The sequence below is a fragment of the Somniosus microcephalus genome, chromosome 10, assembly GCF_052327205.1.
Source record: "Somniosus microcephalus isolate GS21.2 chromosome 10, FLI_Smic_1.0, whole genome shotgun sequence".
Taxonomy (NCBI): domain Eukaryota; kingdom Metazoa; phylum Chordata; class Chondrichthyes; order Squaliformes; family Somniosidae; genus Somniosus; species Somniosus microcephalus.
In genome coordinates, this window is record NC_140996.1 from 120455287 (window position 1) to 120475065 (window position 19779).

At 43.6% G+C, this 19779-nt stretch overlaps 1 protein-coding gene across 2 annotated transcripts in view; it reads right to left on the bottom strand.

The window, feature by feature from the left end:
• Positions 1-2157: 2157 nt before the first annotated feature.
• Positions 2158-19779, bottom strand: part of LOC147111665 (piwi-like protein 4) — a 137081-nt gene continuing 119459 nt past the window's right edge. For both annotated transcript variants that reach the window (XM_085998766.1, XM_085998765.1), the window contains exons 19-21: positions 8463-8588; positions 7273-7420; positions 2158-3133 (exon numbers count right to left, since the gene is read on the bottom strand). In XM_085998766.1, coding sequence (XP_085854892.1) covers positions 3017-3133; positions 7273-7420; positions 8463-8588 — 391 coding nt within the window. In that variant the 3' untranslated portion in view covers positions 2158-3016. The remainder of the gene's footprint in view (positions 3134-7272; positions 7421-8462; positions 8589-19779) is intronic.

Here is a 19779-nt window from a genome sequence, read left to right on the forward strand (position 1 = left end):
CAGGTTCCCAATCTCCTGCCATTTTAGTTTAAACCCTCCCCAACAGCACTAGCAAACACTCCCCCTAGGACATCAGTTCCGGTCCTGCCCAGGTGCAAACCGTCCAGTTTGTACTGGTCCCACCTCCCCCAGAACCGGTTCCAATGTCCCAGGAATTTGAATCCCTCCCCCTTTCACCATTCCTCTAGCCACGTATTCATCTGAAACATCCTTCTATTTCTACTCTGAGTAGCATGTGGCACTGGTAGCAATCCTGAGATTACTACCTTTGAGGTTCTATTTTTTAATTTACCTCCTAACTCCCTATATTCAGCTTTTGGACCTCATCCCGTTTTTACCTATATCGTTGGTACCTATTTGCACCATGACAACTGGCTGTTCACCCTCCCCCTCCAGAATGCTCTGCAGCCGCTCCGAGACATCCTTGACCCTTGCACCAGGGAGGCAACATACCATCCTGGAGTCTCGTTTGCGGCCGCAGAAACGCCTATCTATTCCCCTTACAATAGAATTCCCTATCACTATAGCTCTCCCGGTCTTTTTCCTCCCGTCCTGTGCAGCAGGACCACCCATGGTGCCAGGAAGTTGGCTGCTGCTGCCTTCCTCCGATAAGCCATCTCCCTCAACAATATCCAAAGTGGTATATCTGTTTGAAAGGGGGATGGCCACAGGGGACCCCTGCACTACCTGCCTGCAGCTACTACTCTGCCTGGTGGTCACCCATTCCCTTCCTGCCTGTGCAGCCTTTACCTGCGGTGTGACCAACTCCCTAAACGTGTTATCCACGATGTCCTCCGCATCACAAATGCTACAGTATGTATCCATTCGCAGCTCCAGCACCGCAATGTGGTCTGTCAGTAGCTGCAGCTGGATACACTTCCCGCACACATGGTCGTCAGGGGCACAGGAAGCGTCCCTGATTTCCCACATAGCGCAGGAGGAGCATGCCACGAGGCCGAGCTGTCCTGCCATGACTTACCCTTTAATTAATTTATATTAATTTAAATCAAATTAATACCGCTAATTACACTACAATTAAATGATATACTCAAGGGCCCTTGGTTACTAGCACTCCCCGATACACAACAGTGACCTTAGAAACTATAACCACAAAAATTAAGACCTTCTAAATTTTATAAGCTATTAATCTTAACTGTCAAACTATAGAGTAGTATAAATACTCACTTGGTCGTACTCACCCAATCAGCTGCTTCCTCTTGCCCACTTCACTTTTTGAATCGTGACGTGGCTCTGGAATGCCGCCACCGGTCTGTGAGATTGGTAAGCCTCTGTAAAAAAAGCCCGCGAAAGTGAGTTTAAGTACTCACTGTACTGCCGCTCTCTCCACTCCTGACACTGGCCTCTGGCTGGGTCTGTGCACCAGACAAATATGCTCCGAAGACCAAACTTAAGGCAAAAGTTAACATTTACTCAATTAACACCCAATCACAAAATTACTACTTGTTAATACAAAAGTAGTGTATGTTATTGCTGTAAAGTACAGAATAAATTATATTCCCAGCTGTTCAACAAATTTTGCTTTATCTATGGTGTAGCATGTGATTCCATCCTTCTAAAGGGGAGGAATATTGGGGTTGGGCATGATGTTTGAAATAGATTGAAGTATCAATCTCAGGGCCTGTTTGGACCCTTTGGTAAGCTTGTTGCTGGGTTGTTTCACACTGTAACCTGGTAGGAGATATGCTTTCTTGTTTATTTGGTTGTCTGAGCATCGCTATCAACCAAAGTATTTCCACTTTTTGCTAAGCGTACAGCATATTAAACTAGTTTTTAGCTTTTACCAGCTATAAGCAAATGCTAATGTTGAGTTATGATGTATTTTGTAGTGCTAGAAATGATCTGCTTGATCGAAGTCTAGATGAAATCTGTGATACTTTGATTGGTGAATGCAATACCAGTACCAACTTCCTATTTAAGACCACTGTAATTAACCCTGTCATGTAGCCAAATGAAAAGGTAAATTATTAGTTGAAAGACTTTACTTGAGTATTACTTTTGCCCAGAGGCCTTTGGAGGTACTGGAATCCAAATCTTCTATGTAAGAAGGTGCCAATCCTATACAGAGTCACTACATAATCATTGGAGTAGATCCAAACTGTAATAAAATTAGTCCCAAAAAGAACACACACATACATAACGATTGAAGAAAACTTTTAATGAACAAAAGTGTGACTATCACCTTTACAACATCTTCAAATAGCAGTGACACTTTAAAGAAACACTTATTATTGTGCAACATATAAAGTTGAAACAAATTTAACTCAAAAAATAAAGACTTTTAAATAATATTTCAAAAGTTAACCAAACATTTTATAAAATAAATAAAGGAATAAGGAAGATGTTTTGCCATAACAGATTCATTCTCTATTAAATGCTTTTAGTTATTGCCCAAGAGTCCTGTATCTTCACTAACATTAAACAAGTAGTTTGCTGATTAAAACATAATTCATAGAGATGAACTGCATGGCCATAATTTAAAGTGGACTCTGTTATTCAAGAACAAAGAAATATACATTTATGCAAAATTGTTCTTTTCTGTTTTATAACAAATTGTGCAAACTCAGAAGGAGCTTGACTTGAATAAAAATGCAAGATAGATTACAGCATTTTGTTTAAGTGCTGTAAAATATTATAAAATTGTTATAAACATAGAACATGTTTTTCTATTACAGATATCCGCTTATACTTTACCATCTTTTTAAGTAATGTATGAGGTTCTCCATATACTTATATATAAAGAGATATAATTTTCCTTCTTCAAACATATATTACACAGATCAGATGACAATTTAAAATGAACTTAGTTTCATTTAAAAGCAAAATAAACCTTGGGAAACAGAACAGACCTCCCTAAAAACAAACATAAACTTACAGTTTTGGAAAAGCACAGCTTCTTCTGGATTTTAAAACAAATGAACATGCATTGTGTTTTGGTTTTTCAGAAAAGTAAAGAAATGAGCAATTCCACCAACTGCTTCCTGGATTAAGTTTACTTTCACAGGAAGAAAAGACGGTCAGCCAGCTCTAGGGCAGGCTCTCTATGGATGTTCTGAGCCACCAGAGTTGTAAGCTTGAAGGCATATTGACATGGAGCTGGAACACGAATCACACCCTGAAAAAGGGCAACATTTTAAAAAGTGAACGGTGAAAAGGGGCAGCAAAGTAGTCCAAAACTGTCCACCATATAGTGAAAACCTCTTCAGCAGGTAGATATTAATGATTGTTAATGCTGCACTCAGGTGATCCAGAAAGAGTATAAATGAAATGAATGGCATCCATTTTAGTGAGGAAAAAAGCTGAATAACTCATTGAACTTCCAGATGGATAACTATACACTGCGTTAAATATAGTTTATTCAGGATGATCACAAGATGAGAATAAAAGTATAAACAAGAGATGGAGTTACTCAAAGTCACAGAAAGGACAGCCCATCAAGTCTTTGGACAGCGATAACTTGATTCTGAGTTTCACCACTTTCCAGACAAGTCTCAAGATCCTACTTTTCAGGAAATGAAAAATGACTGGCATTTTTTAAAAAGAGGTGGCATTTTTTAAAAAGAGGATGCTTTAAAGTAAGATAATTTCAACAGACACCACAAAGGAGAATCTATAGCCAAAACCACAACTGCTACTGACTTAAGATCACATTTCCTTTATTTTCAGGCCTCCTAGAGGATTTCTTTTATTAACCGGAAAGGATTTAATTTACTTTATATGGATAAGGAATAGGAATAAATCTGTCAAAGAGGGGTTTCCATCCCTTGTCTCAATGTGGCATTTGGCTTGTTTCTGGAAAATGGTGGGCACAATTAATAGAAAGAAGAAGGGAACTATTTATAGAATGGTGTACTATGGGAGACAATAACAGGCTATTTTGCTAAAGTATGTCTTTATTTCCTTCTTTGGCTTCCATACTTCCCACAGGGAAAGTGGGGTGACCTGTATACAGAACTCTACCAATATTGCTTTAAAACTTGACAACAGAAGTTGCATCTCCCTATGATGATATGCCCGAGATCAGTTGCTCGCCATATGGGGAACTGTAGGTGTCAACCCCCATCCAGCACTGTGGAATAGCACACAGGATCTCAAATGTGATATACATGTGCTGTCACTTCAATTTAATTGAAACGATGGCCCAACTTTAACTCCCCAATGCCTGGTGGAAACTGGGCAGGGGACAATTAAAATAAGGGCGGCGACTTACACCCTGCCTTCCCACTGGGTTCTAATATTAACCTGCTCTTTTGAGCAGGTGAGTAGTTCACCTGCAGGAAGGCAGTGGGATCCATTTTTAAATATGCAAATTGAGTCCCGATGACGACATCGGGACACAACTGCAATTTCAGTTGGAGGCTTTAACCAGGGAGCAGTGACAGTTTCCATGTCAGGCCAAACCTGCCAGGAGGTGGATCGAGCACCAGAAGAGGCCCAGGCAGATATGTTTTTTTTTTAAATTGCTTTTCTTGTGGGTCAGGCGGGGCAGGTGTGCTCCTTGTGGGCCAGGTGTGCTCCTCGTGGGCCAAGCGGGCCAGGTGTGCTCCTTGTGGGGCAGGTGTGCTCCTCGTGGGCCAGGAGGGGCAGGTGTGCTCCTCGTGGGCCAGGAGGGGCAGGTGTGCTCCTCGTGGGCCAGGAGGGGCAGGTGTGCTCCTCGTGGGCCAGGAGGGGCAGGTGTGCTCCTCGTGGGCCAGGAGGGGCAGGTGTGCTCCTCGTGGGCCAGGAGGGGCAGGTGTGCTCCTCGTGGGCCAGGTGTGCTCCTTGTGGGCCAGGCAGGCTCCTCCAGGCCTCACAAGGAAGCCATGGGCCCCTCTTGCCCCAGGCTCCCCCCACTACTTACATGACTGCCGGGGATCGTTCCCATGGGTCCTCGGCAGCAACTGCCACTGAATTCTCGCTCACGCCCACTGGCCAGTTAATGGATCTGCTCAGGTTTGGGCAGGAGTCTGAGGAAATTTATTGAAATGAGGCCTAGCAGTTAAAATTAGCTGAGCCTTGACATCTCTGTTGTTTCAGGGCTCACACACGCCGCTCCCTTCCCCTGTTACTCCCTCCCATGTTAAAATAGGGGCCAATGCCTCTGCCACAAAAGGTGCACAGAATATGTGAGGTGGTAGTCGGAATGATTTCCAGGAACTGGATTGATACTGGTCATTTTTATTGCACCTTAAAACCTTAAAGCTGTTAGAGAAAAGAGACTATCATTACCTCAATTTGGATTAGATTCAAATTCAGCTTTGAATTTTTTTTTAAGTGTCCTAGCCTTCTAATCCACTCAATGTCAAACTATTTTAAAGAAACTGTATTATTCCTCACAAGTTATAGTTATCTTCTAGAATGTGAGTTAATCAACTAAGTCAACAATAATCAAATTCCACTTGATAAAAGATCAAATAATTCAAGATATGAAGTGACAATGTATATTTATATATATCTATATCTATTTTTATGTATAGTGACAACACATTTTCAACTGCATTAAAAAGATTCTTTGCAATTCAACATTCATGTATGATTGTATTTTGCTGATTTTTTTTTACCAGTAACTTTTTTTTAAAACTAATTTACCATAGTAAAGACATTCTTTGTAGGGTTTCTGCACATGTCAGTCACCTGGATTATTACTATTCATTAATTTTGTAGTATTAATATCCATTTGCCATGCACTGCCTCACCTTTCTTATTTCTAGTTTAATGGATAAATATGGGGGAAAAAAAGAAAGGGAACCTTCTTAATCCATTGATCTTTGGACTTTAGGCAAATAGTTCAATGTAAGGAATTGTTGGAAAACAGCATTTGAATCCATATATTTTTACGTTTGCTTATTTTTCTCCAGTTATTTATCAAAAGAATCCAGGGCAATGTTACCTAATGTTTCATAATTAATGAAGTACTGCCAGAACATTCAAGAATGTACAAGTTGGTTAAAATTGGCAGCTATATTGTAATACAGGTTGAGCGTCCCAAATCCGAAGTTCCGGAGTCTGGGATGATTGGTGGCAGGGGTCCGGAATCCGTAAAATGTTCTGGAATCCAGACACCGAGAGAGGCTTACCAAAAAACGGAAATTGTGCAACCTGGGCCCAGGCATTTCCGGACTCGGCATGTGTTTCTGAAGACTGAAGTCTGGAAATATCGCAACCTGGGCTCGGGTGTTTCCCGACTTCAGACATCAGAAACACGTTCCGAAGTCCGGAAAAACCCGAAAACAGGCTCAGCCTCGGTCCCAAGGTTGCCAGATTCGGGACGCTCGACCTGTATTACTTTTGGTTATTTTTCTCTCCTTTTCTTAAAAAAAAGTTGTTTCAGAGGAGTGATATGAGTGCTGGGAATGGAACACTTCCCATCCAAGGTACCCAGTGTCAGCATCAGGCATTCTCTGGTCAGATATAGAAGTCAGATGCTCCTATTCTGCTCCAACACATCTCAGTCCCTTCTCAGAAAAGCATCCCGACTGCACCTTTGTGACATTTTTCATTTCCAATTATTGTCAAGATAAAGAGGCAGTTTTGTGCCACTAGGAACTGAATTCAGACAGTCCAAACCTGCTTCACATAGGACCCTTACAGCCAGTAGATAGTGGAGACTTTCACTGACTTGAACTCAGGTCCCAGGGATGAAAGGTCTAATCCACTGCACCACCCAAATCCTTTCCTGACTTGTTGAGGTCAAGGCCAGGCACCTGTCAAATATTCAGGGAGGCTTATGTTGATGCCATTCATTATCTGGCCACTTGGAGGTGCACAAGACAAACAGAAGTGGAGTCAGCATTGACTTTCTCTCCCTCCTGCTGAGAAGTGACTTCCTCTTAATAAACAGACACTCAGGAAATAGTGTGGTGAAATCCTGGGCATGAATTTGCATCCTTACACTCTAAATTGCATTATACTGGCACTGCACAAAGTAAATCAATAACCAATACTATTCCATAAATCCAGCTTTTGTAAACTGAGCATTTATAAATAGGTTAAAATAGGAAAAAATGTTAAGAAATTCATATTTGAATACTGGTTTTATTTTTTTAAGCAGTTCAGGATTAAGTTCTGTTTTGATTAGCTTTTTTTTTTATAAAGGGAGTATTACATTGCCCAATAATCAATATCTGCTGACCAATCCTATCCCTGAAGACTGAGCGAGTGCCAAGTGTATCATGGTAATTGTTACTGAAAAATGGGCGTATGTTGCAGAGTTGAAGAGAAAGAAAACAGCTGTAATATAAAATAATAAAGCATTTAAAAAATTTTTTTACTTACTGGCCAGTTGTAATAGAGGTGACACATCTTGTAAGTTAATCTCTGCACGTGGTCTGGCTTCATGCTGCTGTTGTCATACACAACATTGTAGTATGTTGGGGAAACAGTACCTTGATGTGCACATTGACTGATTAGGAAAAAGTCATACCTATCAATATCATAAAACAAAATCAGGTCACATTCAGAACACTGTTATCTGGCCTGATTAAAAAAAAGACTTGCATTTACATAGCGCCTTTCATGACCACCAGATGTCTCAAAGTACTTTACAGCCAATGAAGAACTTTTGAAGTGGAGTCACTGTTGTAATGTGGGAAACGCGGCAGCCAATTTGCGCACACCAAGGTGCTAATGACCAGATAATCTGTTTTTGTTATGTTGGTTGAGGGATAAATATTGGCCAGGACACCAGGAATAACTCCCCAGCTCTTCTTCGAAATAGTGCCTGTGGGATCTTTTACATCCACCTGAGAGAGCAGATGGAGCCTCAGTTTAACATCTCATCCGAAAGACGGCAACTCCGACAGTGCGGCACTCCCTCAGCACTGCACTGGAGTGTCAACCTAGCTTTATGTGCACAAGTCCCTGGAGTGGGACTTGAACCCACAACCTTCTGACTCAGAGGTGAGTGTGCTACCCACTGAGCCACAGCTGACACTTATACTTGAGATTATATGAGGAAGAACCACACCATTTTAAATACTTGTGGATAGTTTATTGACTTATTAGGGGTAATGTTCTTACCTTGTGCTTGTGGTAAGGGGCAAAATCTCCATCCATCTCTGACAAGGCCATGACAGCAAGGGGGTAGGGCCAGGGGTGGAGACTCCCTATGCCAGAAAGTCCTGGTTCCCTGGCTCAGAAGGGACCCAGCCTATTACTGAAAATTGAGGCACAAAGGGCTAAGGGCGCTGGATGTGGTCTTGGAGAGGGGGAGGCAGTAGGATGGTGTCTCAGAGAGGGGGACTTGAGCAATAGATTTTCTGGAAGTCACCCAAATTATGGCCACATAGCGCAGGCAGGTATGAAGTTGTGCCTAGAGGAGTGGGAGGAGAGCCTCCCACTGTCTGCAAACCCCAGCAATGCTAGGCCGGAGTGCCTCAGCAGGCGCGATACTAGCGTAACCTCAAACGTTCAGTGATTGCGGCTTAATATGGAAACTACTCAATTCATTTACAGTTCCAACAAACCATTCAGGACGAGTAGCCTCGTTGTCAATCACAGTGCCAATTGGTGGATTTTGAAGCATCCCATTCACATCAGCAAAGAATCTACAGGTACTTTTCTTCCGAACTATAATGATAGTTACTTTGGGGCTAAAAATAAGAAAGATTTTCGTTAAAATGTGTTTAGAACTGATGGAATGTTAAGGCTGCATAAACAGTGTGTCTTATTTATCATTAAAACTTTCTTCCAGTAAACTAATTCCTGATCGTAGTCCAGCATATTATCAAACATCCATTATTCCAATCACATCATTAAAATATAAACTTAAAACTGAACTATAATTTGACGAACAGTTATAGTAAGAATGGCAGCAAGGAAGGGACAGTGATGTGCGTTTTCTGTAGGGTGAGAGTTTTTTGAATAGCAGACAGACTGACAAACACCTTTACAGAGGTGTCGCAAACTGAATTTACTTAACCTCAAGATTTCAGAACTTTAGGTGGAATTGGAGACAATCTGACACATCAGGAAGGGAGCTTTTCAAGCAAGTGTTTCAGAGGGTAGCCAGCCCACGGAGAGACAGGAAGCTGGCAGTAGTAGAGGAAGGAGTGGTGACGATCCATAGGCCAGGGAAAGTGAGGCGGAACAGGCTGAATCCAGACATGCGACACAAATTATCCTCTCCAACAAGTTTGAACCACTGGTTTCCTGCGGGGAGAATGAGGCTGTAGAGAGGGCTTTAAACTAACTAGTGGGGGGGGAGGTTCCTGGAGAGCAAATAATAAAAATGACAACAGAGAAGGTCATAGACTTAGGTAGCAGTGGGGAAATTAAAAACCAGAGCGTGTCAGGAAGGGGCAGAAGGTATGGAGTAAAAGGTAAAGTAATAAAAAGGGCAAAAGCAGGAACTAAGTGTCACAAAACATATTTGAAAGTTCTCTATCTGAATGCACGTAGCATTCGTAACAAAATAGACGAGTTAATGGCACAAATAACTACATATGGGTATGATCTTGTGGCCATTACAGAAACATGGCTGCAGGGTGACAATGCCTGGGAATTAAACATACCAGGTTATTTAACGATCAGGAAGGACAGGCAGGAAGGAAGGGGAGGTGGGGTGGCTATGTTAATAAAGGAAGGAATCACTGTAATACAGAGAAATGATATTGGGTCAAAAGATCAGGATAATGAAACAGTTTGGGTGGAGATAAGGAATAATAAGGGGAAAAAAACACTAGTGGGCATAGTCTATAGGCCTCCGAACAGTTGCAACTCTGTTGGACGGAGTATCAATCAGGAAATAGTTGAGGCTTGTAATAAGGGAACATTTATAATTATGGGGGATTTTAACTATCATATTAATTGGACAAATCAAATTGGGCAGGGCTGCCTTGAGGATGAGTTCATTGAGTGTATTAGGGATGGGTTTCTTGAGCAGTATGTAACTGAACCGACCAGGGGGCAAGCAACCTTAGATCTGGTCCTGTGTAACGAGACAGGATTAATTAAAAATGTCCTAGTAAAGGATCCCCTTGGAATGAGTGACCATAACATGGTTGAATTCCATATTCAATTAGAGGGTGAGCAGGCTGGATCTCAAACAAGCGTGCTAAGCTTGAATAAAGGAGACTATGAAGGTATGAGAGCGGAATTGAGTAGAGTGGATTGGGAAAATAGATTAAAGGGTAAGACGATACATGATCAGTGGTGTACATTTAAGGATTTATTTTACAACTTCCAAAAAAGATATATTCCGCTGAGAAGAAAAGGGTGTAAAAGAAAAGACAGCCATCCGTGGCTAAGTAAAGAAATTAAGGATAGTATTCGAATAAAAACAAGGGCATATAAGGTAGCCAAATCTAGTGGGAGGATAGAGGATTGGGAAAACTTTAAAAGACAGCAAAAAATAACAAAAAGATTGATTAAGAAAGGGAAGATAGATTATGAAAGTAAATTAGCAAAAAATATAAAAACAGATAGTAAGAGTTTTTATAGTTATATAAAAAGAAAAAGGGTGGCTAAAGTAAATGTTGGTCCCTTAGAGGAGGAGACCGGGAAATTAATGGTGGGAAATATGGAGATGGCAAAAACACTGAATGAATATTTTACATCAGTCTTTACAGTAGAAAACACTAAGAATATCCCAACAGTGGACAAACAGGGGGCTATAGGGGGGGAGGAGCTAAACACGATCAAAATCACGAAGGAAGTGGTACTCGGTAAAATAATGGGACTCAAGGCGGATAAATCACCTGGACCTGATGGCTTACATCCTAGGGTCTTGAGGGAAGTGGCGGTAGGGATTGTGGATGCATTGGTAATAATTTTCCAAAACTCCCTGGACTCAGCAAAGGTCCCGGCAGACTGGAAAACTGCTAATGTAACACCCTTATTTAAAAAGGGCAGTAGACAGAAGGCTGGAAACTATAGACCGGTTAGCCTAACATCTGTGGTAGGTAAAATGTTGGAGTCCATTATTAAGGAGACAGTAACAGGACATTTGGATAATCATAATTTAATAGGACAAAGTCAGCATGGTTTTATGAAGGGGAAGTCATGTTTGACAAATTTGCTGGAGTTCTTTGAGGAAGTAACATATAGGGGGGATAAAGGGGAACCAGTGGATGTAGTGTATTTAGACTTCCAAAAGGCATTTGACAAGGTGCCACACAAAAGATTATTGCTTAAGATAAAAAATCACGGGATTGGGGGTAATATTCTGGCATGGATAGAGGATTGGCTATCTAACAGAAGGCAGAGAGTTGGGATAAATGGTTCATTCTCAGACTGGCAATCAGTAACAAGTGGTGTTCCGCAGGGGTCAGTGCTGGGTCCCCAACTCTTTACAATCTATATTAACGATTTGGAGGAGGGGACTGAGTGTAACATATCAAAGTTTGCAGATGATACTAAGATGGGAGGGAAAGTAGTGAGTGAGGAGGACATAAAAAACCTGCAAGGGGACATAGACAGGCTAAGTAAGTGGGCAGAGATTTGGCAGATGGAATACAATACTGGAAAGTGTGAGGTTATGCACTTTGGCAGGAAAAATCGTAGAGCAAGTTATTATCTTAATGGCAAGAAACTGGAAAGTACTGAAGTACAAAGGGATCTGGGGGTCCTGGTGCACGAAACTCAAAAGGTTAGTATGCAGGTGCAGCAAGTGATTAAGAAGGCCAATGGAATGTTGGCTTTCATTGCTAGGGGGATAGAATATAAAAATAGGGAGGTATTGCTTCAGTTGTACAAGGTATTGGTGAGACCGCACCTGGAATACTGCGTACAGTTTTGGTGTCCATACTTAAGAAAGGACATACTTGCTCTCGAGTCAGTACAAAGAAGGTTCACTCGGTTAATCCCGGGGATGAGGGGATGGACATATGAGGAGAGGTTGAGTAGATTGGGACTCTACTCATTGGAGTTCAGAAGAATGAGAGGCGATCTTATTGAAACATATAAGATTGTGAAGGGGTTGGATCGGGTGGATGCGGGGAGGATGTTCCCGATGATGGGTGAAACTAGAACTAGGGGGCATAGTCTTAGAATAAGGGGCTGCTCTTTCAAAACTGAGATGAGGAGGAACTACTTCACTCAGAGGGTGGTAGGTCCATGGAATATGCTGCCCCAAAAAGCTGTAGAAGCTACATCATTACATAAATTTAAAACAGAAATAGACAGTTTCCTAGAAGGGAATTAAGGATTACGGGGAGCGGGCAGGAATTTGGACATGAGTCTAGGTTCGGATCGGTCATGCCCCTGTGGGTAACGGAGCGGGCCCAGGGGCCGTGTAGCCTGATCCTGCTCCTATTTCGTGTGTCTAATTCTGTTAGATTCAGGAGATGGTTCTGTGATAGTAGATTGGCGGTTAGGATCAGATCAGCCATGATCTTATTGAATGGCGATGCAGGCTCGAGGGGCCGATTGGCCTACTCCTGCTCCTATTTCTTATGTTCTTATGTTCTAGGACAACCAATTGGATGACACTAAATGACTCGGTCAGCAAGGTGGAGGTTATCAATTCAGTCAGAAATGTAGTAGTAATAGAAAACGAGATAGTTAGAGGGGTGGGCACTGGGGTGAAATTGGTGAAATGTTGATGGAGTGGCCTTGCCACCCGCCCAAAGCCAACGTCAGAATTCCTAAATTATTTTCGGGTTTGGGCCTCATTTAAATGCTTCTGGCGAACTGTGGACGGCAAACATGTGGCCCACTGCAACTCACCAGATGTGGGAGGGCCGGCTCACAGGCTCCTTCTGGCCCCACAAAGTAGAAATTAAACATTTCCTGGGCCGTTTTCTGAGCGGCCTCCAACAGCCCCTTTAATGTTTGCTAGTTAGGCCGGCTAAATGCCTGGTACAAATGGATGGAGCAATGCATGGCGCATGCTCTGTCCATTTGTATCTGATAATTGCAATTGGGGTCCTACAATCAGCGTAGGGTCCTAATTTGCATAATTAAGCAGCCTCTTGCATGTTTCAGGCAGGCTTGCCTGAAAATTGCAACAGACTGGCCTTGGGCATCAATGGGGCAGCAGAGGTGCTCCTGCCCACGCCCCCCACAAATTTTCAACTACTGCCCTGCCACTTTTCAGGTGAGATCTTTCGCAGTACTGACCGAGATGCTTTGTTGCCTCCCAGGTGCTCGGGAAATGGACATTTAACAAAGGCTGGAATAGATTATGGAAGGGAAGGAAAAGTGGGCTATTATCACAGTCCATGTGGGAGCCAAAGATATAGGAAAGGAAAGGCCTAAAATCCTGTAAAAAGAGTTTAGGAAGCAGGCTTAACAGCAGGACTGTGCGTGGTAACCTTCGGATTCCTCCCTACATCACATGCTAAGATTAGGGAGCTAAAAAGTCAGAGTAGGACTTGGGACCATAGATTCAAACTAGTAAAAAATAAACTTAGGACTAATGTCAGGAATTATTCTTTATGCAAAAAGTGGTCAATGTATGAAATAGACTTCTGGGAAAAGCAGTTTAGACTGAAACCCTGTAATCATTTAAGAAGCACCAGGATGCTGAAATGAGGAGACTGTAGGATCTTTTGGATGGACGAATTAAGATGGCCCACATCATCTGTAACTGTGATGTGATCTCATCTTGCGATCTTTTGCGAATAGTCCCATAGGGTCTTTTATGCCCACCTTTTATGGATTGGCGTACAGGAGTAAAGAAGTCTTACTCCAATTATATAGGGCCCTGGTGAGACCACACCTGGAGTACTGTGTACAATTTTGGTCTCCTTACCTAAGGAAGGATATACTTGCCATAGAGGGATATACTTGCCATAGAGGGAAGGATATACTTCCCATCCACACAGGCATAACTGCGACAAACAGACAAATGCTAACGGAAAACAGCTCCTGCAGCTCTGTCGAAGCCTGGGTCTGTACATTGTCAATGGTAGGTTATTGGGAGACTTCCTAGGAAGATCCACCTATTGCTCACCTCTTGGCTTCAGCACCGTAGACTATATGATTACGGATCTGGACCCATCCTCTTTCAGAACATTCACAGTCAAACCACAAACAACACTGTCAGATCACAGTCAAATTACTGCATATCTTGAAAGGACAGAAACAACCAACACAGAAACACAACCCAGTAAGCTGTACAACATTAAAAAATCTTACAGATGGGCCAAAAACAGCACGGAAAAATACCAGAAAGCAATTAGCAATCAAACAACTCAAGCTCTCTTGGACACCTTTCTGGAAAATACATACACACACAATAAAGAAGGCGTAAACCGGGCAGTGAATAACCTAAATAATATTTTTGATAATTTGGCATCAATGTCAAACTTGAAAGTTCGCAAGAACAAACCCAAAACAAAAAACTACGAAAAATGGTTTGACTCCGATTGCCAGAACATGAGGAAAAAACTCAGAAAAATATCAAACCAAAAACACAGCCAACCAGAAAACGAGGAATTACGCCTTACTTATTGTCAGGCACTAACACAATACAAAAACACACTCAGATCCAAGAAAGAGCAGTATATTAAGAATATACTCATCTCCATTGAGGAATCCATTGATTCCAATTGTTTCTGGGACAACTGGAATACATTACACAAAAAACAACACGACGAATTGGCCATTCAAAACGGAGACACATGGGAAAACCATTTTGAAAAATTATACCAGAAAAACACACTAAGCCCAGAGCAATACCAAATATGCGAAAAACTGGCAAAGCTAGAATTTGCCATAAAAGATAACCAAAACCCGGTAGACCCCATAATAAAAAGAGCTAATTGAAAAACTCAAGGACCTGCGACCAGGAAAAGCTTGCGGTGCAGACGGCATCCTAAGCGAGATGATTAAACACACGGACGATAAAATGAAATTGGCTATACTGAAACTCTTCAACTTGGTTCTGAGTGTCGGTTACTTCCCTGATATCTGGAACAAAGGACTCATAACGCCCATATACAAAAGTGGGGACAAAGTTGACCCAAATAACTATCGAGGCATCTGTGTAAACAGTAACCTGGGGAAGGTTTTCTGTAGTATCATAAACAAAAGACTTATAAACTTCCTTGAGGAGCACAATGTCTTGAGTAAAAGCCAAATTGGATTCCTACCAAACTATAGAACATCAGATCATATCTTCACCCTACAGACCCTAATTGACAAACATGTTCATCAAAACAAAAGCAACATTTTTGCCTGCTTTATAGATTTCCAGAAGGCTTTCGATTCCATCTGGCACGACGGTCTATTCTTGAAACTTATTGAAAGTGGTGTAGGGGGAAAAACATATGATGTAATTAAATCAATGTATACAAACAATAAATGTGCAGTTAAAATTGGAGACAAACAAACAAAATACTTCCCACAGGGGCGTGGTGTGACGCAGGGCTCGCCCATCTCACCGACACTCTTTAATATTTACATAAATGAATTGGCAAAACTACTTGAACAATCTACAGCACCCGGCCTCACCCTATATGAATCCAAGGTTAAATTCCTCCTCTATGCAGATGACCTGGTTCTGCTGTCACCAACTAAGGAGGGTCTACAGCAGAACCTGGATCTGCTGGAGTCATTCTGTCAGACCTGGGCCCTGACAATAAACCCCCAAAAAACCAAAGTCCTTGTGTTCCAGCAAAGATCCAGACATCAGGGACCCAGAATAAATTTCACACTAGGAACAACTAAAATTGAACAAACCACTAACTACACATACTTGGGCTTAAAAATCAGCTCTACGGGAAATTTTCATCTGGCTGTGAATGAGCTGAAAGAGACAGCTAGAAGGGCTTTCTATGCCATTAAAAGATCAATCCAAATAGAAATCCCAATTAGCATTTGGCTCAAAATTTTTAAATCAGTAATTGAACCAATTGCACTCTATGGCAGTGAGGTGTGGGGACCGCTAACACAACAAGAATTTGCAAAATGGGACAAACACCCAATTGAGATCCTACATGCAGAATTCTGTAAAAGTATCCTCCGGACTCAAAGGAAAACCGTAAACAATGCATGCAGGGCAGAACTAGGCCAATATCCATTAATAATTACTATCCAAAAAAGAGCCACCAAATTTTGGAAACACCTAAAAATGAGCAACCCCCACTGCTATCATTACGAAGCCCTGAAATGCCAAGAGAGGACCATAAAGAAGAATACCCTCAGTCAACTAGTCCTGGGACTCAGTGAAGCAACCACTAACACTACTAACAATAACCAACCCCAGGACAGTGACATCGTAGCACAGAGAATTCGACCCAACACAATTGTCACTAAGCAAAAGGAAAAATACCTGTCATATTGGGCAGAAACAACAAAAACCCAAAACAAACTCAATTGCTACTTGACCCTAAACAGACAATACAACATGGCTGAATACCTGACCATGGTAAAGGATAGCAAACTGAGAAAAACCTTGACAAGGTACAGACTTAGTGAACATAGCCTGGCCATCGAAAAAGGCAGACACAGACAGACCCGGCTGCCAAGAGAGGACAGGATATGCTCTCACTGCAGTCAGGGAGTGGTGGAGACAGAGATGCACTTCCTCACAGCTTGTGGAAAATATCAGGGCATCAGGGAGAATTTCTACCAAAAATTCACACAAATATGCCCTGAATTCAGAAATTTGAATGACGACCAAAAACTCCCATACCTACTAGGGGAAGAGAGAAACTGTGTAACCTTAGCGGCACACTATGTTACAGCTTGCCATAAACAGAGGGACAACCAGTAAACCTAAGAAAAGAGTATATACAAATTATACGAATGTATATTTATACACTCAGGGATATATCTGTTTATACACTGTATGAATAGATCTGCGTTTATGTGTTCAACCATAAATGTTTTTCGATGCTTTGGCAACATAAGATGTACCTTATCATGCCAATAAAGCGATTTGAATTGAATTGAATTGAATTGAGTGCAACGAAGGTTCACGAGATTGATTCCTGGGATGGCGGGACTGTCATATGAGAAGAGATTGAGTAAACTAGGCCTGTATTCTCTTGAATTCAGAAGAATGAGAGGGGATCTCACTGAAGCATACAAAATTATTACAGGGCTTGAAAGGATGGATGCTGGGAGAATGTTTTCCTTAGCTGGGGAGTCTAGAACCAGGGGCCATAGCCTCAAGATAAAGTGTAAGCCATTCAGGACTGAAATGAGAAGAGATTTCTTCACACAGAGGGTGGTGAATCTTTGGAATTCTCTACCCCAGAGGGCTGTGGAGGCTCAGTCATTGGGTATATTCAAAACAGAAGTCGATAGATTTCTGACTAGTAAGGTCATCAAGGGATATGGCAATAGGGCCGGTGAATGGAGTTGAGGCAGAAGATCAGCCATAATCTCATTAATGGTGGAACAGTTTCAAAGGGCCGAATGGCCTACTCCTGCTCCTATTTCTTATGTTCTAAACAGGCATATGGCGTCTCACCTGAAAGACAGCACTGCCAACATTGCAGCACTCCCTCAGTACTGCCTAAATTTATGTGCAAAAATCCATGGGATAGAATCTCAGCAGGGGTTCACCTGATCAGCCATGCTAACTTCGGTGGAAACCAAAGTTACGTTGGATAATTGAGAGAACTCCTGTGGAAATTGTCGGTGCTTGAGGGAAGTACTACTCAGTTGGCTGACTACTACCAACTGAGCCAAGCTGACATTTGTAGCACTAGTAGCCAGGAAAGTATGTAGTCTGAGCAGCTAGCAGTTTATCTGCAATAATAAATCCATGTAGCTTTTAAAAGTAAGATTTTAACTTGGAAGCTGAAAATAATGAGAATGCAGAAATATCACATTCTTGCTTTAGAGCGATATATTGTTACAAAGGTTTGCTATATGTACATACATTTTAGTGCTTTCATATTTATATATATACTAGCTGGGGGAGCCCGGCTTTGCCAGGGCTGTTTTGGGCCGGGCAGTTTAAATCGAGTCCCAGGCTTTGGGGCCTCTCTGTGTCCCTCTGTGAATCTGCTGCCGGGCAACATTTTAAATCGAGTCCCAGGCTTTTGGGCCCTGTCTCTGTGTCCCTCTCTCAATCTGCTGCCGGGCAACATTTCCACCTTTTAATACCTTGAAAGATGAAAGTGAAAGCACTTATAAAACGTTTTTGGTAAATCTTATGTTATTTTTAAAAGAGATACTAACTTTTTCGAAGCTGGATGAGCAGATTTTGAGCTGGAAGTAAATGGGGTTTTTAGCTTGAGGCAATGGCTGCCAGATCCTGGAGATGAAAACGATTAGTCCCGCCCACAGACGCGGCGATTGGCCAACCATCAGGCGACTGAACTGTAGGATTGGTCAATCGTGCCGGCACAGGATTGGTTGACCTTGACGTCAGTCAATCAATGCTAATTAGCAGATAATGAGTTTAATTTTGAAGGTTTTTTGCATAACGCGCGAACAATTTTTGTCCGGCCGAAACGTAAATACGCAGGACGGTTCTGGAATCGTCAGCTTTCTTTCGACATAACGCACGTGTAGGTACGCTCTATAACTTTCGAGTTAATTCAAGACAGACAGACGGAATGACAGACAGAAGTATCCTTTTATATATATAGACTAGCTGAAGTGCCCGGCGGTGCCGAGGCTTTTTCGAGGGAATGTTGTTGTTGGAAGAGAGAGAGAGAGCGACTGGGGGGAAGAGAGAGCGACTGGGGGGAAGAGAGAGAGCGACTGGGGGGAAGAGAGAGAGCGACTGGGGGGAAGCGAGAGAGCGACTGGGGGGAAGAGAGAGAGCGACTGGGGGGAAGAGAGAGAGCGACTGGGGGGAAGAGAGAGAGCGACTGGGGGGGAAGAGAGAGAGCGACTGGGGGGAAGAGAGAGAACGACTGGGGGGAAGAGAGAGAGCGACTGGGGGGAAGAGAGAGAGCGACTGGGGGGAAGAGAGAGAGCGACTGGGGGGAAGAGAGAGAGCGACTGGGGGGAAGAGAGAGAGCGACTGGGGGGAAGAGAGAGAGCGACGGGGGGAAGAGAGAGAGCGACGGGGGAAGAGAGAGAGCGACGGGGGGAAGAGAGAGAGCGACTGGGGGGAAGAGAGGGGGGAGGGAGGGGGAGGGGAGGGGGGGAAGGGGGGAGGAAGGGAGGGCAGGGGGGGCGGGGAAGGGAGGGCGGGGGGGAGGGAGGGGGAGGGCGGGGAAGGGAGGGAGGGCGGGGGGGAGGAAGGGAGAAGGGAGAGCAGGGGGGGAAGGGAGGGGGGAGGGCGGGGGGGAAAAGGGAGGGGAGGGAGGGCAGGGGGCGCCCCCCCCGAGGGTCGCCCCCCGAGGTGAAGACCGCCGATTGCGCGCGCCCCCCGCCCCCCGAGGGTCGCCCCCCCCCCCCCCCGAGGTGAAGACCGCCGATTGCGCGCGCAGCAGGAGCTGAGACGCGGCGTCTCTCTCGGCCGGCGGGCCCGGTTGCCAGGGTAACCGTGACGCTGACCAAGCCAGAGAGACGCCGCGTCTCAGCTGCTCCTGCTGCGCACGCGGCCCCCCACCCCCCGCCCGAGGGTCGCGGCCCCCCCCCCCCCGAGGTGAAGACCGCCGATTGCGGCTGTGGGAGACGTCCGGCGGGCCCGGTTGCCAGGGTAACGCTGGACGCTCAGCAAGCCCCGCCCCCCGGCCAGCCAGAGAGAGACAGCGCGTCTCAGCTCCTGCTGCGCGCGCACCCTAGCGGCGCTGGGCTGAGGCTCGGCCCTCCAGCCTTCGAGTGGGGCCGGGAGGTGCCTAGCTCGGGCGTGGGTGCGGAGGAGACGCCGAGGCTTCTAGGCCTACCTGGAAAAACGGGGAAAGGTAGGAAAATTAATGAGATTAGATAAGTTAATTACTTTCTAAATCATTTTTTTTTTAAATATGTGTTTTAAAAGCAACGTTT